The sequence below is a fragment of the Rutilus rutilus genome (assembly GCF_951802725.1).
Source record: "Rutilus rutilus genome assembly, chromosome: 3".
NCBI classification, from domain to species: Eukaryota; Metazoa; Chordata; class Actinopteri; order Cypriniformes; family Leuciscidae; genus Rutilus; species Rutilus rutilus.
The window spans coordinates 24,691,566-24,716,811 of NC_140211.1; the positions used below are offsets into that span (position 1 = coordinate 24,691,566).

The 25,246-nt window shown below is 40.6% G+C and overlaps 1 protein-coding gene across 1 annotated transcript; it reads left to right on the forward strand.

Annotated features, from left to right (window-relative positions):
• The first annotated feature begins 686 nt into the window (after nucleotides 1-686).
• dpep2 (dipeptidase 2) lies at nucleotides 687-25,197 on the forward strand. Its single transcript, XM_084404062.1, has 11 exons — nucleotides 687-822; nucleotides 1,800-1,948; nucleotides 10,135-10,261; nucleotides 10,958-11,087; nucleotides 13,692-13,833; nucleotides 14,046-14,115; nucleotides 14,866-15,042; nucleotides 22,476-22,560; nucleotides 22,641-22,716; nucleotides 23,094-23,229; nucleotides 24,808-25,197. The coding sequence occupies exons 2-11, from the start codon at nucleotides 1,809-1,811 to the stop codon at nucleotides 24,994-24,996; spliced, it is 1,272 nt and encodes a 423-aa protein (XP_084260188.1). The 5' UTR covers nucleotides 687-822; nucleotides 1,800-1,808; the 3' UTR covers nucleotides 24,997-25,197.
• The last annotated feature ends 49 nt before the right edge of the window (nucleotides 25,198-25,246 follow it).

The window sequence follows — 25,246 nt, forward strand, 5'->3', positions numbered from 1 at the left end:
AGTGAAACTGTGGAAATGTGCATATAGACAGAAATAAGTGTGTTTGTTCAACACTAATGGGCATATTCTGCCTATCCCTTCAAATTTCTTGATGATACTGTCAAAAACAAGTCCATGGTTAACAGTTCCAAGTGCTAAGAAGAGGATGCTACTCTGAAAGTAAAATAAGCACATGGTTTATTATATTTCTTTATATAAATAAGGTGCTGTGTTATATATATATATATATATATATATATATATATATATATATATATATATATAGGCTGTGTGTGTGTGTGTGTGTGTGTGTGTGTGTGTGTGTGTGTGTGTGTGTGTGTGTGTGTGTTTGCGTGCGTGCGTGTGTGTGTGTGTGTATTATTTATTTTATTTTTATTTTTAAATTTGAGATATAAACCTATTATGACGATATATTCTTTGTTTTCTGAGATCAGTAATGACATCTTTTCATTTTTTTTGTATCTTTTTACATTGCCTGTATATAACTAATGAATTTGTTTTGCCAAATAAGGCTAGTGTTTGTGTGGCAACTAAGAAATACGTGGAAGGGGCGACATTGCACAATGACCAAAGCACAAAGATTTTTAAAATTTTTTTACCGGGGTACCCCCGGAACGCGATTGGGCTAGTTTGGGTCGTGCTTGGGAGGGTTTTGAATAAAATTGGGCTGGTTTTGTTACACAAACCTGGCAACCCTGCTTATAGGGAAACACGTGCAAGTTCCGCACAAAAAAAAAAAAAAAAAAAAAAACCTGATTACACCACTCAGCATGTAACATCTCTTCACGTCCATGAGTACATTTAAGCAAGCCTCCTGACTCGGTGAGTAGCAAGTGTTATTTATAACAAACTGTGTAGCCTATTATACGAATGGTCATTTCAGGCGTGTTTAATTCAGTTTGACATAACGGAGTGGGGGAGATCTGAGCCGTTTCACCTTTTAGCGTTCACTGCTTTTTACTTAAAGATTACAGACCTGTTGAACATCTTCGCCGCAGGTAAAACTATAGTTCATTAGCCTACTCGTAGCGAGGCGTGTTATCACACTACATTAGGCTATATGGGGCTAATGTTTTGACACAAAGGTTTGATATAAAGTAGCTATCTAGTTTTGGTAAGCTGTTTCATAACATGTTTCAATGCTAGTGAAACATGAAAAGCACATATCGTTGTTAGGGCCAACAGACATTTCAGTGAATTATTCAAAATGACAATTCCTAATTTAATTTTACATTAGGCCTACATTTTACCCTGTCTCTCACCTTTTTAATCATTGTTTTTATTATTACTATTATTTCGTTTATTTTTTTATTTTTATGGATTTATATGTAAATGGGTATTGTGTATTTGGCCTGCGGGTTTGCTGGGGAAAGTTGAGTCATTTTTTTATTGTAATTATATGATCCGGGGAGGAGTCTAATGCTAACGATTATAGATTTCTGGAGTCTGAAAGTTACAGTATGTTTAATAACGATAAAACTATTTTAAAAATAAAATTAATAAATAAAACAATGTAAATAAATAAAGAACACTTTTGAAATTAGCACGAGCAACCAAAAAAAAAAAAAAAAAAAAAAGCTTTAAAAATGGATTTTATAATCGAGCTGAAATATAGCACTTGTGACAAACTCCCTATGTGACAACTAGCCCAGGTCTCCCCTTTATCTATTTCTTTTTTGAATTTTTATAAATGCATGCTCTTTTGAACAGTTTTGACACTTGTTACTGTGCATGTCAGTTTGTTGCAAATTCTGAATTATTTTTAATGTAGCAAATCCTTTATGACTTTTTATTATCAGCACCATAGGATGTTAATGTATAAAGAAGCAGGCATCAGAGGCGCATGGAAACAGTGGTTTATATGCAGCCTTCTCTCACTTCTTCATGGAGTAATATCTGAAACCACTAGAGCACTGGATATAATGACAAAATATCCACTAATTGATGGGTAGGACTCACTTTTTCACTCACTTCTATTTTTAATCTGCACTTTAAACATAGCTGGTTTATGATATACAGCCTATAACTGAGAATTCTGAATGGCATGGGCGATTCAATATTAAGGGGGCTCAGCCCACATTGAGGTTATGATTTAAAAAATCATATATATATATAATATGTATGTTTGTTTGTTTGTTTGTTTGTATGTATGTAGGGTAGACATGAACAATACTGTAACAATACATTATGATTTCATTAACTTTTTTGTTTTGTTTTAATAACCAGCTAGTAGCCTATTCATTTATATTTATTAAGAATATAGACAAACCTTATTTAATGTAATAGTCTAGATTGGCCATATTAAATCATTTCCTTTTTGTTTTCTATTTATAAAAAAAAAAAAAAAAACAGCACATGAATCTATAATTCAAAGTTTCATCAGAAACCACAAATGCGTTTACTCTAATGCTAATAAATGTATGTCACAATCAGCTGTTGGGTCATTATTTAGTAGAACGAAATAACTCCACACATGATGTTTCTCTGTCTCTGTCATTCACTCAATCAGTTAAAATGCAGAGATGCAAAAGCATCGGGTTAAAAAGGTAAAATCTTGTAAAACATGTAGTTTTAAACACTATTTTAACTGCATTTGTGCAGTATAATTAACTTAAAAGAAGATCTACAGTTTTCATTTTCATTCATGTAGATAACATGTAAAATGTGCCATACTTTATTACACGACACTGTTTTCGACTAAAATCGGAAGACTTTTGAAAACGACACGTTTATCTCATTGTAAACTAAAAGACAAAGTCTGTCTGTGAAAACGGTGATGTCATGCACATGCGTAAGCTATTATGTGTTTAGTCTGTAGGTTTTATTTTTTATTTATTTATTTTTTATTTTTATTTTTTTTGACAAATGAAGGAATACTACGGAGCCCGGGAAGTCACCCGAAAAAAAAACAAAAAACAATCCGTGGCAACGGTTTTCCAATCCGTCCCCTCAGTTTATAAACCGTAGGCTACTCACAAATTGTCAAATTAGTGTTTTCTTACAATACTAATGAGAATTTTTTATTAAAGTATATTACAAACTTTTAATTTAGACCCTAAAGAATCATATTAGCTTGTACAAAAATGGCATTATATGACCCCTTTAACAAATCGTGCCCACGAGCTCCTAATCCGCGCCCTTAGATTTGTAAACCGTGCCTTCGGTTTTGGCAATCTGTACCCACAAATTCATAAACTGTGCCCACGCTTTCGCAGTCCGTTCCCACAGGTTTGTAAACTGTACTCACGAGGTGGTCCCTCCCCCAGTCTGTGTCGGCTGATTCAACCAGGCCACCTGTTTAGGTGCGGGATGCATTGCATTGTGTTTAAACTTTATTTTTCAAAATGGATAATTTCCTGAATTTTTGACATACGGACATCATCACAAGTGGTTATAAGAATGAATCAACACAATATAACATTTTGTCATCATGAAAAATTAAAGGTTTCTTACAACAGACTCAAGGATGATATGTTTTTGAAGCCTTTGTGTTCAAAGGTTTTGACATTTTCTCAAAGGAAGTAAAAAGGGACTTTATATCAGAGGAGAACATTCTGAAATTGGGATTACAGTGTGTTGTGCATTTATGAAATGCAAATGGACCTTTCTGTGTTTCCTTATACCCTCCTATGTTACGTTCTCTGTAAACACCGTCGAGTTTGAGTGTATCATTCGTTGAAATAAAACGGCAAGCACTGGTATGTGGAGTGTAGATGCACGGCGAATCCGAAAACAGCCGTGACTGTCGGAACAGAACGAGTTGTCTTCAGAGTGACAGACAGAAAAAGAAGTTGACGGAACACGGATCAAGAAAAAGGGGGAGGAATCACAACAGCTGACAAACTGAAACAAAGAGGGGAGTGAGTAAAAAAAAAAAAAAGAATAATTTGGCTGGATTAATTGGTTGTATTGGACTGTTTGATTAATCAGTAAAGCAGTGGAGTGCTAGCACCGAACGTTTTGACTACTTTGTGTTGGCAAACGAAATAAAAGATGAAACAAATGTGCCAACATTTCTAAGTGTCATGGGTATGAAAACGTTTAATCTGCTGCACAGTTTAACTCAGCCACAGAAACCAGGTGACAAATCATATGTGATATATGTATCACATATGTGGTACCGACCACTGTACATTTAAGGCAATCACCCAGCTTTGCCAGGACTTGGATGGAGAGGATTAAGTTGGATTGGCAAATGGTCCATCTGGTCAGTGAAAACACAAAACTCCAAGGGATTCTAATAAGTATTTGGATGTGTTCAGTGACGAACTAGGAAGTATGAAGGACATTACAGTAAAACTGACGGTAAAACCAGACAGTCAGCCAAAGTGTTTAAAAGCCAGACTGTTGGCCTATGCAATTAAACCCAAGGTTGAAGCTGAATTAGAGAGACTAGTAAAGGCTGGAGTTCTGCGACCAGTACACACGAGTGAGTGGGCCAAGCCAATTGTGCCGGACATAAAAAAAGACGGGTCCCTTCGACTATGTGGAGATTTTAAGGTGATCGTGAATCCAGTTCTGACCCCAGAGCAGTATCCCCTGCCTCGTATTGAGGATCTTTTTATCTGGTCTCGCTGGGGGCCAACGGTTCAGTTAAATTGACTTGTGCCAGGCATACTTGCAGATCCACATGGACCCGAACTCACAAGAACTTCTTACCATTGTGACCCATAAGGGGATGTACCAATTTCAGCGGCTTCCCTTTGGGATTACCTCGGCGCCGGCAATGTTTCAAAGAGCAATGGACCAGATTATCAGTGTGCTGACCGGGGTGCAGTGTTACCTTGATGATTTGCTTATCACCGGAAAGGATGAGGCAGAGCATATAAGCAGAGTAATCTATAAGCCACCTTGCAGAGACTGCAAAGTTTTGGACTGAAAGTCAGGAAGGACAAGTGTGAGTTTTTCTGCCCTTCTGTTGAGTATTTGGGCCACGTGATCGATAGTTCGGGACTTCAAAAGGCACCCTCGAAAATGAAGGCAATAGTGGAGGCGCCAGCTCTACAAAACGTCAGTCAGCTTCTGTCTTTTTTGTGGTTGTTGACTTTATGCGGAATTTGTGCCAAATCTAGCTAACAGGCTGAAACCGTTGCACAAACTACTGAACAAATCCAAAAAGTGGGAATGGACTAAACAATGTGAAGAATCTTTTAATGAGGTGAACACAGCCTTATCCCAGTCTGAAGCTCTCACTCTCCCTATGGCGTCGGGGCTGTGGTGTCACACATCATGCCATCGGGTGAGGGAAAAACCCATCGCTTTTGCATCACAAACTTTGAGCAAGGCAGAATGTAACGATGCCCAAATTGAACGTGAAGGCACTTGCTATTGTCTTTTGGGTGAAGAAATTTAATCGATTCTTGTTTGGTAGAAGATTTACGCTCCTATCTGATCACAGAGCTCTCACCTCCATCTTTGGGCCACATTCAGGTATTCCTTCACTTGCTGCCACTAGAATGCAGCGTTGGGCCCTTCTTCTGTCTGCGCATCAGTATGATATGAAGTACAGAAGATCGGAACATCATGCTAATGCTGACTGGCTCTCCCGACTGCCATTGCCCACTACACATCCAGAACCAGCAAAAGCATACATTTTCTACTTCAAAGAGGTAGACAATTCCCCTGTAACGGCAGCTCAGGTAAAAAAAGCACACACGTACTGCCCAGTGATGTCCAAGGTTTTGGATCTCGTGCTCAGAGGGGAAGTGGGAGAAATGTCTCCGTTCCTAAGGCCTTATGTGATCAGGAGAAATGAGCTTACAGTTGAATCTGGATGTCTACTGTGGAGTTCAATGGTCATTATTCCACCACCATTGAGATAATGATTACTGGAGGAACTTCATTCTGGACACTGTGGAGTTGTTCGTATGAAGGAGATTCCCCATAGCTACCTTTGGAAAAGAAAAAGCAAAAATGTGCAGTGCATGTCAAAAGCTGAGACATACCCCTCAACCAGCCTCGTTACACCCCTGGCAATGGCCCGAGGAACCGTGGATGAGAGTCCATATTGATTTTGCAGGGCCATTGGAATACCATATGTTTTTAGTTCTTCTTGATGCCCACAGCAAATGGCCAGAAGTTGAGGTAATGAAATGCACGTCATCAATGAAAACTGTGGAAGCCTTTCGTTAAATTTTTGGTCGGTTTGGCTTGCCACAGCAACTTGTCAGTGACAATGGGCCTCAGCTGGTCTCGGAGGAGTTCAAGGCTTTTATGATCATCACCTTATCACCCGTCCACTAACGGTCTTGCTGATCGGTTTGTCCAGACAATGAAGCAAGGTCTTAAGTCGACACAGGGTAAAGGATCACTGAATCAACGCCTCAACACTTCTCTACTTTCTTACAGAAACACCCCCCATGCCACCACCAAAGTGTCTCCTGCCGCCGCTATGTTCAAAAGACAACTTTGCACACGTCTGTATTTGTTGAAACCCCTGAAAACAAAACAGACTGTTCAAGCGCAACAACACCTTCAGATGGAACGACGTCTAAAAGCAAAACGTTGTTTCAGACCTGGAGACAAAGTGCTAGCTTACCTGGAAATTGCTCCAGAATACCATGATCTGTCTGAGAATTCTTCCACACCAACCCTCTAGAATGCACAGACTGAGACTCTACCAAGTCAGGCGAAAGAGACTGTTTCAGGTACAAGTCAGTCAGTGCCCTTGTCAACCCATACCCCTGCGAAAGAGTGTGTAACTGTGAATGTACCTACTGTTCGGCCATATCCTAAAAGAGAACGTTGACCTCCAAATAGACTGACACTCTAGTTAGTGACAAACCCACAACTATGAGGCAGAATAATCCCCAGGGTTACGTCTGGGAATAGAGGTAGTCTACCCTCTTTCCTTAGTTAAAAAAAAACGTCAACAAAAAAAAAAAAAAGAAAAGGGGAAAAAAAGGGTTATCTTCTGGATATTGTATGCATCTGAAGCTAAAAGAAAATGTGACTGTTGAATAGGGGTTGCACGACTACTGATTTTTGCTAGTCGATTTCTTATCAAAACAATACTCGAGTTACTCGACTACTCGTGGTTCATGCTACTGTAAATGAGAAGACATGAAATAGTTCTTATCAATAAATGTTTAATTCATAGCCTAATGCAACAATTACATAAGAAAACTCTCAAAACATTATAATTATGACTTTTACATATTTTAATTTTCATGTAACAGAGTGAATCCAAATAAATAACCGTTTTTGCCTTTCATTTCAGACGCAATGTCCGCTTTTAGGGGCCGTTCACATATCGCGTCTTTTGTGCGCTCAAGTTTGTTATTTCAAATGTAAGCGCGGCCGAACAGCTGATCATAGCTGTACAGGGCGGGTTTTTATTTCTCAACTCCATAAATGTATCTAATAGTAAAGGTAATGCAAGGGCTGGAAATCATTAATCCTTTGCTGATACTTCCTCATCATCGCAGTTCATGGTTGCATAGCAACGACAGACGCCATGGGAGCGCAAGCACTTGTGGAAAGAAGGAGAGCGTTTTTAGACGCGATATGTGAACGGCCCCTTACAGAGTTGGCAAATTACGATATTTTGGTCATCCTTGATGAAATACTTCCACACATCTGATGTGTGGTGTCTGTTGGTGACGTACGCCATTTTGAATTCATTTATGGTTAATGGGCGCTCGAGTAGTCGATTGTTTTTGACAGCGCCAACTAGTGGTTGAAGTTGTCAATCTCTCGACTACTCGACTAGTATGTGCAAGCCCTACTATTGAAGTAATGTTTTTGGTTTTTTTTACTACAAATTTAGGAGGGAGGAATATGTTGTGCATTTACGAAATGCAAATTTACCTTTCTGTGTTTCCTTATACCCTCCCATGTTACGTGATTGTTCTACATAAACACTGTAGAGTTTGAGTGTATCATTTGTTGAAATAAAACGGCAAGCACTGGTTTATGCTTACTCCTGCCTCTCGTGTATTTATCTAGAAAATATAAGAAATATTTAACACTTTAACATTGAATGTTTCTGGCTTTGTGAAAATTAAATTTACCTAGAAGACAAAGTAATAATACAGTATTATCAAGATTAACATCCTTAGAATGAAAATCGAACAAAAAATGTGTGCAGGTAAGTAGTCTTTCTTTACTAAGTGACATCGCCAACCACTTTTCTGGCATGACTAATACAGCGTTATTAGTTGTTTTCACGGATCTGTGTGAATGGGGATCGTTTTGATAACGTTGTCATCTGTACAAAGAAGAAACGCTACAGTTTTTAGCACATCGTACATCATTGTGGAGGATTCCTGTAACCTGGTGGAAAACAAACACTTTTAACATGAAAATTACATGAAATTACCAATATAACCAGTAGATGGCTGCAGAGGACCACTCATTATCCATTTCCACTCCCTTTTATAGTTTTGTATTTTGCTTTTGAATTTATCATCAAATGAACATTATGACAAATTTTAGCTATTTCATTGTACTGAAGTATGAAGTATATATGTGTGTTATATTTATATATATATACACTCACCTAAAGGATTATTAGGAACACCTGTTCAATTTCTCATTAATGCAATTATCTAATCAACCAATCACATGGCAGTTGCTTCAATGCATTTAGGGGTGTGGTCCTGGTCAAGACAATCTCCTGAACTCCAAACTGAATGTCAGAATGGGAAAGAAAGGTGATTTAAGCAATTTTGAGCGTGGCATGGTTGTTGGTGCCAGACGGGCCGGTCTGAGTATTTCACAATCTGCTCAGTTACTGGGATTTTCACGCACAACCATTTCTAGGGTTTACAAAGAATGGTGTGAAAAGGGAAAAACATCCAGTATGCGGCAGTCCTGTGGGCGAAAATGCCTTGTTGATGCTAGAGGTCAGAGGAGAATGGGCCGACTGATTCAAGCTGATAGAAGAGCAACTTTGACTGATATAACCACTCGTTACAACCGAGCTATGCAGCAAAGTATTTGTGAAGCCACAACACACACAACCTTGAGGCAGATGGGCTACAACAGCAGAAGACCCCACCGGGTACCACTCATCTCCACTACAAATAGGAAAAAGAGGCTACAATTTGCACAAGCTCATCAAAATTGGACAGTTGAAGACTGGAAAAATGTTGCCTGGTCTGATGAGTCTCGATTTCTGTTGAGACATTCAGATGGTAGAGTCAGAATTTGGCGTAAACAGAATGAGAACATGGATCCATCATGCCTTGTTACCACTGTGCAGGCTGGTGGTGGTGGTGTAATGGTGTGGGGGATGTTTTCTTGGCACACTTTAGGCCCCTTAGTGCCAATTGGGCATCGTTTAAATGCCACGGCCTACCTGAGCATTGTTTCTGACCATGTCCATCCCTTTATGACCACCATGTACCCATCCTCTGAAGGCTACTTCCAGCAGGATAATGCACCATGTCACAAAGCTCGAATCATTTCAAATTGGTTTCTTGAACATGACAATGAGTTCACTGTACTAAAATGGCCCCCACAGTCACCAGATCTCAACCCAATAGAGCATCTTTGGGATGTGGTGGAATGGGAGCTTCGTGCCCTGGATGTGCATCCCACAAATCTCCATCAACTGCAAGATGCTATCCTATCAATATGGGCCAACATTTCTAAAGAATGCTTTCAGCACCTTGTTGAATCAATGCCACGTAGAATTAAGGCAGTTCTGAAGGCGAAAGGGGGTCAAACACAGTATTAGTATGGTGTTCCTAATAATCCTTTAGGTGAGTGTGTGTGTGTATATATATATATAACTTTTTTTTTTTTTTTTTTTTTGCCAATTAAAAAACGTGAACTTAATTTTCAAATGAATATAGCATCATGATACATTTAAGTATGCCTTCATGGGTGTGAAGTGCTCCATTTTTGCTGGAGGAAAACAGCAGTGATGTGGGGTTAACGCAGTGGATAGGAAATCATCTTTTTTCATATTAGTTTAAAGGGGGCTGAGGCGATCACAAATTAATTTACAGATTACGGAGTTAATAGCAAATTTTTATTGCTAAAGCCCTCCCAAAATGGGCCTGGTGACACCCTTAGGGTTTTCACAGTTAGGGTTGTAGTTATCAAACAAATAAGTACACCCCCTGCTATTAAAATGGTGTTGTGGTGTATTTTGATTTCACACTGCTTCTCTTTCTTTTTACTCAGACACAATGACCTTGCACTACGTCTAAGAATAATTTATAACAACAAACTGAGCCGGATCAATATGCGCAACATTCCTCATGTGGCTACAGATATCAGTCGCCTCACTGCTGGTCATGTTGGAGGGCAGGTAATTTCTGTTCCCGACTTTAATTTATATCTTTAAATATCCTTTACTTAGATTTGCTACTTGCAATTTGTAAATTTAAAGTCACAAACCTATATTTGTGTGTACTGCCTTGTTACACAGATCAAGTGCTGGGCCTGATGCTCAAAGTTGTTCTACCACAAACTCCCCAAATTCACACACATCTTCTAAATTTTACCATTGCATAAGAAATATATAATTATTAGGCTGGTAGAAAAGTAGAGTATGAAAATAGTTAAAAGTCAAGATGAGCCAAGCTGATAGACACCTATCCTAACATAATAAGTGCTGTAATAGTCAAAGGTTGCTTCAACTAAGTATTTGTTCAGGGGTGTGCACACTTATGCAGTTAGTTATTCCAAGTGTTTTTTTTTTTTTTTTTTTTTTTTTACTCTGAAATGTGCCATTTTGGTTATCATTGGCATTCCAGATGTTGTAATTTTTATATTAAAGGAACAAAAGTTCTAATATGATTTCTGTGTTTGTTTTTGTTTTTTTACATCACAAAAATCAGCTGTTTTTAATAGCGGTGCATAGATGTACACTGTAGAATGTCTTTAATATGTTATTATTTTCACTGAACCACCAATTGTTCAAATTGTTCACCCACAAGTGAGTGTCAAGATTGCCTTTTTTGGTAACTTTGTTCCAGAGAAATAAGCCCTTGATATTTGTCAGGTTTTTTCAGCGTACGTGTTGTGTACGGCTCAGGATAAGGATGCTGTCAGGCTGACCTTGGAACAGATTGATGTAATTCGTCGTGTATGTACTGAAAACCCAGAGCTGGAACTGGTCACTACAGCTGAAGGTACTATCACCCTCAACCTGACAAAAAAATATTTTCACTTTGCTGTGACTGAACATTCTGAAGTTTTCAACTTTATATACTAAACAGTTTAGATAATTTAAGTAATATTCTATTAGAAATGCTTACTGTAATATTAACGTTTATAGATTGGTATGTCATCTAAAACAAGTAATAAAAACTCAGTGAGTGTTTTAGCGCAATTTTCTCACGTCATGGGATCACAACACTAAGAGATAGTAAATGAAAGAGAAAATAAGTTGCTCGAGAATATAACTTTCTCTTGAAATTCAAATTAACTTTCTGAAATCAAATCAGCAATGGATAATAAAAAAGGCACAATCACTTGACTAGTTGAACATCATTTTTTTTTATTAGCTCATTATTTTTTACATCTTGTGTTCACTCAATATCCTCGATTTTCTCTGTATCAGCTTCCTTTTCTGCTTTGTCCTCTTCAGATTCTTCCTTCTTTTCTGCTTGACTTGTGACTTTGTAAACTCTTCTTCTGCTTTCGAGATATTTGCCAAAACATCCTCTGAAAGCCACGAGATATCTTGATCGATACCTTCATTGATTTCTTGCCGTAATTCAGTGGAATTAATTGTGCTCATGACTCTTGTGAATACCTTCCTTACGTATTTCTGTGGAACAATAGTTTTATAGGTGAAAAGGCAATATTTTTCTTATTTCCCTTCATATAAAGTTTTAATTAATTTTTGAAGCATAAAGGAAAGATTTTTGATCAATTCTTTTTTTCTAATATTATTGTAAATTTCAGAAGCTATCGATTGCAATTTGTTTCAACTCGATAGCTATTATGGTTGCCGAGAAATTAGCAAAAAACTGTTTTTTTTTCTGGAATTTCCAGGAAATCCAAAATCTTTTCCTGGATTTTTTTTTTTGTGTGTTCCCGAGATTAGACCTTCCTTAACATAATGCCGAAAACCCGAAGTCTCTAGGTGGTCTGGTTGAGGAGTAGATAGAAGTGCAAGATTGGTGCGCACAGACAGAACAGAAATCATGAGTTAACAATCGCAATTTTGTCCGGTGGAAAATTGCGCTAAAAAGTTATAAAATTAGAATTGCAAGTTTACCAATTCTGACTATAACACGTATTTGCGAGTTATAAAGTCAGAATTGTGAGATATAAAGTATTTTTTCCCCCTCAGAAAGGCTTAGTTCACCCCCTTGGGTGAACTATGCCTTTAAGTTTCTTTGGTTTGCACATAGATAGTATCTCCAGGGAAACTCTAAGAATAGAAATCTTAATGAGATAAGTCCTTTCATTTTTACAAAAGACAACGGAAGTCCGGAGAGGATGTTGCAAATTATCTCCGGGGCATTCCAATTAACAATAATCTTTCCTATACTTGCAGTGTAAGTGAAATGAGAAGAGACTCTATGCAATCTCATAGCTACCTGCCTGAGGATATCCTCACTCAACATGTTTGGACCAATGCATGCCATATGTAACACTGTATAACATCTGGACTGCATTTCACATATACTACTGTTCAAAGGTTTGTGGTCAGTAAAATATGAAAACAGATTTTTTGAAATAAGTCTCTTATGCTCACAAATGCTCCATTTATTTGATCAAATGCAGTAAAAACAGTAATATTATGATGTATTAATACAGTTTAAACAACTGTTTTCTATTTAAATATTTTTTCAAATGTAATTTATTAATTTGATGGCAAAGCTGAATTTTCAGCAGGAATTACTCAATGTTACAAAAGATTGACTGTCACTTTTGATCAATTCAAAGCATAATTTCTGAATAAAAGTATTAATTTCTACTGACTCTAAACTTTTGAATGGTAGTATATAGAAGTGTCTGCAAGAGTTTTGTGTGAAATATGTGTAGTACTCGGAGTGTCAGATAGTTTCAGAAAATGTATATTCTTAATGTTTATACACGATGAGGTTAAATTGAGGAGTAAGAAGTAACTCATTCTTAATGTCTGATTATAGTCAAAATATACTGTAACAAAATGGACTCTGAGGTTCACCTTTCAAACAACCATCAATTCAAGACACACACGTGTTTTGTTTTTATGAAAACTTGTTTTATCCATAGACATGATTTTTATACTCTACAAACTTTACATTCTATCCCCTAACCCTTACAGAAAATTTCAGAAAAAAAAATAAAAAAAATAAATTTAATATGGTTTGTGTCAATAATTTCAGGTTTTACTATCCTTGTGAGGACTTTTGTTCTCCACAATGTAGGGAATACTTGGGCCACACACACCAAAGCTAATACTGTATTAACAAGCCATATGGATTAATAGATGTTGTTTAATATAATGTAGTAAGACCTAAGACCATGACAACATGATAATGGACATAGTTTTTTGCAGACTGAACAGCATCAGATGGCAAGTGCTTGGTTTAGCAACAGCTATAATAGCTGTACTCAGCCATGATCGCAGCACATAATCTGTTCACCTCATTTTACAATGGACACTCCTGTCCATTGAGCTCAGATTATTATTGATGTGGAGAGAAGATACAAATAAAAGGATTACACATGGTTTAAAATATTTGTCTTTCAATTGTTCAGTATTTAAGTATTTTTGTGTGTGTGTATGTTTTAAGGAATGAGGAAAAGTACAAAAATCACATGTCTCATCAGTGTGGAGGGAGGCCACTCCATCGACAGCAGTTTACCAGCACTACGCATGTTCTACCAGCTTGGAGTAAGATCCATGGCCCTCACACACACCTGCAACACGCCATGGTAAATACTCACCATACATGTACAACACATGCTAATAATAATAATAATGACGTGTACAGTCATAAAAACAAGTTTATTTATAGTGAATTGAGAGAGGAACACAAATGTAACACATTCTGCATACTGCCCCAGACATACTGTCCCAGAATTTTTATTTTATTTATTTTTGGTCTGTTTAATTATTCAACTTTCTTCTATAATGTCACTTGTAGGGCTGAGAGCTCATCTAGGTTTCACACATTTTACCAGCAGAAGAGCAACAGCTTGACCGAATTTGGCAAGGTAAGGTTTTCTTATTGATGGATATGAGTAAATGAATCAATATAAAATGAAATCGATGTGGATCAAGGTAAAATTCGAAGATGAAGTTTAATTTGAGATAGTTACTGTTGAAAGTTAGATAGATTATAGAAAGTTACAGTTGTATTTAGTGGGGAATATGAAACTGTATTAAAGGCCTCTTTTGACTTCTGTATTTGGAAATCCCTTTCTTGTGTCCTCTTTTTGAACCCAAAGACTAGAGACAGTTCAAAGACTTGTTTTCTTTTCTTTTTTTTTTTGCTAAAAAATGCCTTAGATCTTGGAGAAAATATTCATGATCATGATTTTTATATCCTGTTTGTACAGTAGGTCATTGTTCTTAAAAAAATATTGTGAGCATATGTGTACTTTTTTTTTTTTTTTTTTTTTAACCTAGGAGAAATGAAAGACTAAACATCATTATGTTGTTGTGGACAATTAACCTATTATTTGATATGATTCAAGTACATTAGAAAAACTTCAGCATGCTCTTCAAAATCTGAATCTACTGTTTTCATAATTATGATGCATATACTTGTTTATAAGTGTAACAACAATTATCAGCACATATTTTGCAGTGGAATTCACTGATTATGTTTGATGTACATCATACAAATTTACCCTACCTAACTTGACTTGAATTGAACTTAATGGATCAGAACTAACTGCTTTGTTTTAGTAATTAATGAATTTAAACATTTCCTAATGTCTATCTTTACCTGCTCACCCCAGGCAGTGGTGAATGAGATGAACAGGTTGGGAATGCTGGTTGATCTGTCCCATAGCTCCTGGGAGACAGCCAGAGCAGTGTTAAACCATTCTACCGCTCCAGTTATTTTCAGCCACTCATCAGCCTATGCTATCTGTAACAATACTCGCAATGTACCTGACGACCTGCTACTGCGTCTGGTGAGACTGTTATTTGGTTTGCTACATTAAAGGAGTAGTTCACTTTAAAATGAAAATTACCCCATGATTTATTTACCCTCAAGCCATCCTAAGTGTATATGACTTTCTTCTTTCAGACGAATACAGTCGGAGTTATATTAAAAAATATCCTGGCTCTTCCAAGCTTGATAATAGCAGTGAATTGCTTGAAGCTCAAAAAAGTAAATCCATCCATCATAAATTAACTCCACATGGCTCCGGGGGGTTAACAAAGCCCTTCTGAAGCAAATCAATGAGCTTGTGTAAGAAAAATATTCATATTTAACATGTTACAAAGTAGAATTCTTGCTTCTGGCCATACGCAGTCTACTTTCGTCCAAAGCGCAACTTACGTGTGACGTCGGAAGTAGCGTAGTGCGTCATGGCGTAGCGTAAATATCAGCAGTACGTCGCATTATTCGCATAAGATGTGCTTTACACTTAAGTCGAATCCGTATGTTTGTTTGGCCGGAGGATATTTATTTTACTTTATATGTTTTTCTTACACAAACTCATCGCTTTGCTTCAGAAGGGCTTTATTAACCCCCCGGAGCCGTGTGGAGTTTGTTTATGATGCATGGATTAACTTGTTTGAGCTTCAAGCAATTCACTGCCATTATCAAGCTTGGAAGAGCCAGAATATATTTTTTAAATAATTCCGATTGTATTCGTCTGAAAAAAGAAAGTCATATACACCTAGGATGGCTTGAGGGTGAGTAAATCATGGGGTAATTTTCATTTTAAAGTGAACTAATGTAATGTACTAATGAACTAACTAATTAAGCCCAATGTGGACAGGACTAGATTTCCTGGAGGACGTTAGATAATTTACGCACCAGTCTTCTGCATGCTTTCATTTCAATATATTCCAACAACAACAACAACAAAAATTACAAAATTGATAAATCGAGATCTCCCTGCTCACTTACAGGTATGTGTGTTTATTATAAACAGCCACTTCTATATTTATGTAGGGTTTTTATAATAAATTAAAATTATATCTAATAATATATATATATATATATATATATATATATATATATATATATATATATATATATATATATATAAATATATATTAATTAAAAGACAAATATGTCATACGTGATACATCCAATCACAGCAGATGAACTTATGTAATGCCCACATCTAGAAATAAACAGAGATGTTAGTTCCGCCGAATCGGTACATGAATTCCGACATCGGGTGATAAGAATTGTAACTCAAATGTCATTTAGAAAACGTAATCGGTTACCTAATGTAACCTCTGTTCTCTCTAGAAGAGGGAACGAGTATTGCGTAAGTTGCTTACGCTACGGGTAAAGTCATCTTTTCTCGAGATATGAAGCCAAAAAATTATCCTTAATTTTGATAATCTTGTCAACGCAGTGCAACGCAACGCAGACCTAGAGCAGGCTATCTAGCGTGCTCATTGGCTGCCCTGCGGCAACTGCAGCAGCCTACCACTGAGCCTGGCGTGACGTCGCGCCCTCACGCATCACAGCCCGCAGAAGGGGCGTGGTTTAGCGTATATCAGGAAGGGCTCGGAGGCTGCTCCCCTGGTTTTCGTTGACTGAAGTGAAATGAGCGCGTGGCGCGAGCACGGCGGGTTACGCAATACTCGTTCCCTCTTCTAGAGAGAACAGAGGTTACATTAGATAACCGATTACGTTCTCTTACGAGAGGTTCTCTCGTATTGCGTAAGTTGCTTACGCTACGGGAACCTCCTTGTCAACGCTGTGCGCGCCCAGCATCCACTGTATGAGTCCCAGGGAAAGCCCGGGGAACACGATGAGTGGGAAACAGGCGGCCAACAGAGTGGCTAGCGCATGTACATAAGCACACAGTAGGGAGTGCAGAGCGGCCCAGCCGGTCTGTACAGAACTGACACAACCCTTATAGTGCAGCTCAACCAGGAGAGCTAAATCGAGTAGAAGTAGCCCGCGCACAAAAAATTGTGGCCAGGGCATAAACGCGACTTAGACTGATAAAAGTTTAGCCTGCAGGGCGGGAACTTCCAGGTTGTAAAACCTAACAAATGTAGAGGGGGAGGCCCAGCCTGCCGCCATACAAATGTCATGAATAGAAATCCCGCTGGACCGAGCCCACGATGAGGCTTTGCCTCTAATGGAGTGAGCTCTGATGCCCAAAGGGCACTGCAGGTTTTCAGACGCGTATGCAGCTGCAATAGCGTCCACTATCCATCTGGACAGACTGTGTTTCGAGGCGGCGAGACCCTTGGTGCGCCTACCAAACGAAACGAAAAGCTGCTCTGAGCGCCTGACAGCGGCAGAGCGCGTGATGTAATTTCTCAGTGCTCTGACAGGGCAGAGGAGGTTATTATCGACCTTGCTGCCGGATGCCGGCAAGGCTGAGAGAGAAATGACCTGCGCTCTGAAAGGAGTGCCCATCACTTTGGGGACGTAACCGTGCCTCGGTTTGAGAATGACTTTTGAGTCATAAGGTCCGAACTCGAGGCACGCAGCGTTAACTGATAACGCATATAAGTCACCCACACGTTTGACTGACGACAGAGCTATCAGAAAAACGTTTTTTGAGCATGAGGTATTTCAAATCCACAGTTTCTATAGGTTCGAAGGGATGCGCTTTCAAGGCCTCCAAGACTAGAAAAAGATCCCAAATAGGACCGACGGGGGCCGCGGGGGATTCATCCTCCTGGCTCCTCTGAGGAAGCGGATGATGAACTCGTTCCTTCCTAATGTGCGGCCATGCGTCGAGTCAGCGAACGCTGAAATGGCCGCAACATACTCTTTGAGCGTGGAGGGGGACCTGCCCATGTCCAGCAGCTCTTGAAGGAAGCAAGCACCCACGAGACCCCACACGTTTGTGGGTCTAAATTTTTGACGTTGTACCATTTATTAAACACAGACCATTTAGACGTGTAGAGCCGTCTCGTAGAGGGAGCTCTAGACTGCATGATCGTGTTCACAACCCCTTTTGGCAGGTCAACGGGTATCCGTTGAGTATCCATGCATACAGAGACTAGTGCTCTGGATGAGGATGCCAGATCGAGCCGCGTTAACTCCGGGAACCACGTTTGGTTCTCCCAGTGCGGGCTATGAGGAGCACCGAGTGGCGCGTTTCCCTGATTCTCCCGATGACCTGTGGCAACAGTGAGACCGGGGGGAAAGCGTACAGCGGGCCGCTGGGCCCGGCTTGGGCCAGCGCATCCTAGCTCTTTGGAAAGAACCTTGGGCAGTGAGCGTTGTCTTTTGACGCAAAGAGGTCGACTTTCGCTTTGCCGAAAAGGCGCCATAGTAACTGGACTGTCTGGGGATGCAAAGACCATTCCCCCGGGGGAACATTGCCTCTGGACAGTCTGTCTGGACCATCGTTCAGGTGACGGGGCACGTGCGCGGCTCTCAGCGAGCGCAGTGGGTGCTGAGCCCAAACGAGGAGGCGTTCCGCCAGGGCGCAGAGAATTTTGGGTCTGACACCGCCCTGATGGTTCACGTAGGACACCATTGATGTATTGTCCATCCGGACTAGTACATGGTGATCCCGCAGGTATGGGAGGAAGTGCTTCAGCGCATTCTCGACCACCAGCATCTCTAGACAGTTTATGTGAAGGCGTTTCTCCCGGTCTGACCAGAGGCCATAGACCGGTCTGCCCTCGAGGAGAGCCCCCCCAACCTAGGTTGGAGGCGTCTGTTGAGACCACTTTCCGGTGCGAGACAACTCCCATTGTCACTCCCGTGTGGTACCATTCGGCCGCCAGCCAGGGCTGCAGGGCTGAAACACAGCCCTGATTCACACTGATTCGCGAGCCGCCGGCAGTCCAGGCTCGGTGAGGCACTCGCGCTTTCAGCCAGCGTTGTAGCGGGTGCATGCGCAGTAAACCCAGCTGGAGCACAGCTGCAGCTGAGGCCATGTGGCCCAACATTTTCTGAGACGTTCTCAGTGGAACCCGACTGCCCGTCTGGAAAGACGTGGCGAGATGTCGAATGCGGCGTGCTCGCTGCGTTGACAGTCTGGCCGTCATAGCCACCGAATCCAGTTCTATTCCCAGAAAGAAATTGACTGATGGGGCAGTAATGAGCTCTTGGTCCAGTTGACCGAGAGACCCAGGCTTTCCAGATGAGAAGCGCTGTTCTGTGAGACATAAGCTCTGTCCCTGACTGCGCTAGTATCAGCCATTCATCCAGATAGTTCAAGATCCGCATACCCTGTCTTCTCAGGGGAGCGAGGGCCGCGTCCATGCACTTCGTGAATGTACGGGGTGCTAAAGACAGGCCGAACGGCAGGACGGTGTATTAATATACCTGACCGTCGAAGGTGAATCTCAAGAATGGCCTGTGACGGGGTATAATCTGAATCTGAAAATATGCATCTTTCAGATCGAGAGAAATAAACCAGTCCCTCGGACGAAATTGCGCGAGGATCTGTCTGGTTGTGATCATTTTGAACGGTCGTCTCATGAGAGCTTTGTTCAAATATCTCAGATCTATGATAGGTCTGAGAGCTCCGTCCTTCTTGGGCACGAGGAAATAACGGCTGTAAAAGCCTGTCTCGCTCAGAGAAGGATGCACCTGTTCTATCGCCCCCTTGCACAGCAGCTTTGCTATTCCTGCTTGAAGTAGGTGAGCTACTTCTGTATTCACTCTCGTCTCGGTCCGTGCTCGAAGCGCGGGGAACGGCGAGCGAATTGTAGCGGATAGCCCTGCTTTATAGTATTCAGCACCCATTCTGACACGCCCGGGATCGCTTCCCATGTTTTCGCATGCATAGCTAGGGGTCGAATGGTCTCTGGGTTCAGATCACCGCACTGCGCGGGATGGGGAACCTGTATCAGAGGAGATGGGGCGGCGCGCGCGCCTCCGGTGCTCGAATACGGAGGCTCGCTGATAACGGTGACTGGCTGGGCAGCACTTAATGGCTCGGTCGCTGTGGACGGAGAACATTTTGTGGCGAGAAACCCGTGACGCGAAAGCAGCGTCGAGGGTAGCGTATTTATTGGTAAGTGAGCGGGCACAGGGCTTACGTTCGCAACACGGCCAGTGTTTGGAGTTTTAGAGGATCTGAACCCCGGGACAACCGTGTGACAGAGCGGGCAGTGGGTAGGTGTGGGCACGGGATCGTGGGCACATTTCCTACGCTTAACACTCGAGCGGCGCGTGCCCGCTTTATGAGAGTGAGCTCTGTGAGAGACACCGGGGAGATCGTGCTTGTGTGTAGGGGTGAACACTGGGACGTGGGCACATTTTCTACACTCATAACACCATCGGCGTGAGCCGGATAACCAGACATTATACTCTTTTGAGATTTCTCTGCTTATGAGATTTCTCTGGGGTGCCGTAAAAACGGTGTTTGGGTGCAGGCGAGCGAGTTGTACAACGCGCTCGTTGGCTGCAAAATACACATCTGCAGTCGCCTTTTTTGAGGGGACTGACAGAGCGAAATGCTTTGAAGACTCATATGTTTAGACGCTCATAATACTCAAGAACCATCATGCTAGCGGGAGGGTGCGAGAGGCGGGTTCGCTTTCTGTATGTAAGAAAGCTGGCCGCGAGCTCGGAGAAGGAAACAGCATCATTTTATCTGTCGCTCGAGCTGGGATTCGAACACTGGTCTCTGGCGCGAAAGCATAAGATTCCACCACTGAACCACAGGGGGAAATACATAAGCTTTCGGTTAGCGCGAGCATATAAGAGAGCGTCATCATGTTTTGTGTCGGCGTTTGTTTGCAGGCGTGCGTGTATTATAACAGGCTCGTTTACTGCAATATAAATTTTTCCAGCCGCCTGAACTTAAGAGGGGACTGAGAAATGTGTGAGAATTTGAGGTTGGTCCGGCCTCGGCAGGACTAAAAACACTTTCTCTTCCTTTCGCCGGTGAGTGAGACACGCGGGGTGCTGAACATCGCTCGTGACCGTCCGCTCTGAAATCCCTTGTGAGCGGCGCAGTTTGCTTGGCTCAAACAAAAGGAGAGAGAGAGAGCGGGAGAGGGGTCGTAATAGGCGAATAGCCAGAGAGCGTCGTTATGTCTTGTGACGGCGTTTGTTTGCAGGTGTGCATGTATTGTAACAGGCTCGTTTACTGCAATATTGATAATTCCAGTCGCCTGAACTTAGGAGGGGACTGAGAAATGTGTGAGAAATGGAGGTTGGTCCGGCCTCAGCGGGACTAAAAACACTCTCTTCCTTCTTTTCGCCGGTGAGTGACGCACGCGAACGGGGCACGAGGGGCGGGGTAGCTTTCTTGTAAAGAAAGGTAGCACCGAGACCGTCCATTTCTGACATCGCCTGTGAACGGCGCAGTTTGCGTGGCACAAGCAAAGGGAGAGAGAGCGGGAAGAGGGGCGAGTAGCCAGAGAGCGTCATCATGTTTGTATCGGCGTTAGTTTGCAGGCGTGCATGTATTGTAACAGGCTCGTTTACTGCAATATTGATATTTCCAGTCGCCTGAACTTAGGAGGGGACTGAGAAATGTGTAAGAAATGGAGGTTGGTCCAGCCTCGGCGGGACTAAAACACTTGTTTCCTTTCGCCGGTGAGTGACGCGCGCGAACGGGGCGGGGTAGCTTTCTTATAACGTAAAGAAAAACTAGCCTCGTGACCGTCCGCTTCTGACATCCCTTGTGGGCGGCGCAGTTTGCGCGGCTCGAACAGAGGGAGCGCGAGGAAGCTAGCCCTGTGACCATCCGCTCTGACATCCCTTGTGAACGGCGCAGTTGCACGGCTCGAACAGAGGGAGAGAGAGCGGGAGTGGTGCAAGGCATTTGAAACAACGCCTCGTTGGAAATTTCTCTTTTAGAAGAAGAGAGAGTGTGTGTCGCAGCGGCGAACACACACAGCAGAAAAAGGATATGACGCCGGATAGCGTAGCAGGCACGGATGGCTGAAGGCGGCGAAGACGACCGGCTTCCTCTGACTCTTTCTTCGGCCTGCTGGTCGCTTGCTTCAACGGCGGCGGTTTCTCTCAGAGTCCAGCGATGCGAAGAGCTTCGCTGAAGAGACGAAAATCAGGGGAGCAGCCTCCGAGCCCTTCCTGATATACGCTAAACGCCAGGCTCAGTGGTAGGCTGCTGCAGTTGCCGCAGGGCAGCCAATGAGCACGCTAGATAGCCTGCTCTAGGTCTGCGTGCTGCTGCACTGCGTTGACAAGATTATAAAAATGAAGGATCATTTTTTGGCTTCATATCTCGAGAAAAGATGACTTTACCCGTAGCGTAAGCAACTTACGCAATACGAGAGAACCTCTCGTAAGAGAACTAGTCCTGTCCGAATAGGGCTTTAGACATAGTTTTCAAAAAAACAAACTGCCAGTTTCCAAATCTCTAAAATGCAGATTTTACTCACTAAAAAAGACAATAGTGTAAATTGTACACTCTTTTCTACTTTTACCTACATAACTTGTACGATATTATGAAAAGGACAAACTTTGTTTTCTTTCTAGAAAGAGAATGGTGGGCTTATCATGGTGAATTTCTACAGAAGTTTTGTAGCATGTTCAAATGCCACAAACGTGTCTGTTGTGGCTGGTAAGACAACAGACACAATTTTATTTAAATTTCTTTAATTTTTTATTCTGTTTTCATTAGAAACTTTCTTTTTTTTTTAGATCATTTTGATCATATAAAACATGTGATTGGCACTGAGAGCATTGGGATTGGAGCAGACTTTGATGGAGCACAAGGGCAAGTAAACTTTTTATCTATGTTTACGTTACAGAAATCTCATGCGTTAAATGCACACTTCTTGGCTAATGTGCCTCTACGGAGTCCATGCTTGCAGTATTATGCAGAAAATTGTATTTAAACAAAACTGTTTTACATTATGCTACACCCCTTGCGTGCCCATTTATAGATATTTGACTGATTCGATAATGTTTTCAACTAATAATAAGACTGTAGTACTCTCAGCACCATTAAACACCTTTTACAATATTTAAATTCATTCCAAAGATTTCCACACATATCCCTAAGAATCACAAAGATAAGCATACAGATTCTGCGTGGCTAGTGCCCCTTAACTAAATGTTTGTTTGTGTTAAAGTGTGCCTGTGTTTTCACAGATTCCCTCAAGGGCTTGAGGATGTCTCCAAATATCCAGCGCTAATTGAGGAGCTGATATCAAGGAACTGGAGTGAGGAAGAGCTGGCAGGAGTGCTTAGACTGAACTTCCTTAGAGTGTTCCAAAAGGTTGAGAAGGTCAGGAAATAAATTATTGTGTTCAGTTCCCATTTCAATTAGGTCAGTAAAAGTAGCAATTAATCATGGCATCTTTAAGGTTAGTACAAATATATACTGTAGCGCACACATAGTAAACGATTCACCCTTGCAATACACATTAGTGAACATAACATACACTCTTAAAAATAAAGGTTCCACTTCCAAAAGGTCTTGTTGTGTTATTTTTTTATTTAATTTTTTTGTGATTCCATATAATACATTTTTTTTGGTCCCCTTAAGAACCTTTTAGTGAACAGTTCTTAAAAAAAAAATATATATATATATATATATATATATATATATATATATATATATAATTTTTTCTTCTTTTTTTTTTCCTTTTTTTTTCTTAGTGTGAAGAACATTTTAATTATCTGAAGAACCCTTTTCCACTATAAAGAACCTTTTGTGAAATGGAAAGTTTTCCATGAATGTAAAAGGTTATTCATGGAACCATCAATGCCAGTAAAGAAACTTTATTTTTAAGAGCGTAGTATACTTATGTACTTAAAAATATACTTAATGTCCATATGTTTGTTGTAGACTGTTCTCTGATGTAACAGGCCTTCCTGACTACTGATTATTTTATCTTTGGTCACAGTCAGCACTTGTGAATCTCCTTTTGGTTTCCTGTGAATATAGCTAAGTTTAACTCTTTAAAGGTCTTCTCTTCTTGAACTCTTTCTTTTTGGCACTGGGCAACTTCAAAAGACAGTCCTGCCAAATCACTGCTTAAGCTTTTTTTGTACACATTCTTAGATCATCTTATTCCTCTGCCTCTTCCTTTCTTCTACTACAATGGTGATCTTTACACTCCTAGTGTAACTCCTTGTACCTCTCTGTCCTGCACACAATGATCCCCATTAATTTATCTAAACACTTTAAACTTAAGACCTTCACTCATTACAACCACGTACAAAAAAACAACAAAAAAACCCTTTATATTTTCTCATCGTCCACCGTCAGCTGACCCCTTCTGTGAAATTACAGTTGTTATTACAACTCCCTCTTCAAAAGAGCATTACATCTCAAATCTGTCTCTCCGATTACCCCTTATCCCTGGTTATCAGTGAACCACTCCAAAACCAAACAGACCATATGCCATGATGGAAATAATATGCATATACATATCACGCCTTACCATGCTCTTCTAGATAAGGTGTGATAAGCTTCCACCAAATGTCACTGCACTGGTTCTGCACATTCAGTCTGAAGAGATGTAATCTAGCTGCACTTAGTTTGGACCGCAACCAATGCAAAAAGTTTTCTCCATTAGCCTTACGTATCACTTCCACAAGCTGCAGAAAACCCTGTGTTCTTGTGACTTAAATTTGCTTTGTTGTAGATTGCAATCTTTTTATATTATTTGGAAATTTCAAAACACCTTAAAAAAAAAAAAAATCAACATTATTTTAATCCACTTTAAGGATGTGTGTACCGAGATAAAAGACACATTCTTATAGTTTCAAGTATATTAAAACTATGTCATTCAGTGTGGTCATAGCACATCTCTCTCTCTCTCTCTCTCTCTCTCTCTATCTCTCTCCATATGTTCAGGTACGTGATGATATGCAATACACTTTACCCAGCGAAGTTGAAATCCCATTTTTGGAAGCAAACAACAGCTGTCGTGTGATACTGTCTAATCCAGTCAGGGTCGACAGTAGCTATCGAAATGGTGAAGCTTCATTGATGCCTGTAAGAGCTATCGCCTGGTTTATCATACTTTTGGTCCAGTTACTGTAATATACATTAAGACAGTGAATCTTCCAGAGACAGTATACAAATCAAATGTTCTACGACACACCGCCTTGAGATTGCCTTGTCAACACCACTTTGGAATTTTGGAAACTTATGTTTGGTAACAGTTTCTGAAGAAGACCATACTTTAGCTATGCATATTAATAAACCATTATAGTGTACAGATGACATTTCTGTAAATGAATGAAGAATAGAGTTTTGTGTTCAGCTCATGAGATAGCAAAATTAAGTAACA

What these genes read in the sequence shown, in the direction of transcription:
- dpep2 (XM_084404062.1), top strand. Translation starts at nt 1,809, where the DNA reads ATGTTAATGTATAAAGAAGCAGGCATCAGAGGCGCATGGAAACAGTGG. An exon ending in CTGGTCATGTTGGAGGGCAG is followed by an intron (nt 10,262 to 10,957) that starts GTAATTTCTGTT and finishes GATATTTGTCAG; the next exon opens with GTTTTTTCAGCGTACGTGTT. An exon ending in ACGACCTGCTACTGCGTCTG is followed by an intron (nt 15,043 to 22,475) that starts GTGAGACTGTTA and finishes TTTTCTTTCTAG; the next exon opens with AAAGAGAATGGTGGGCTTAT.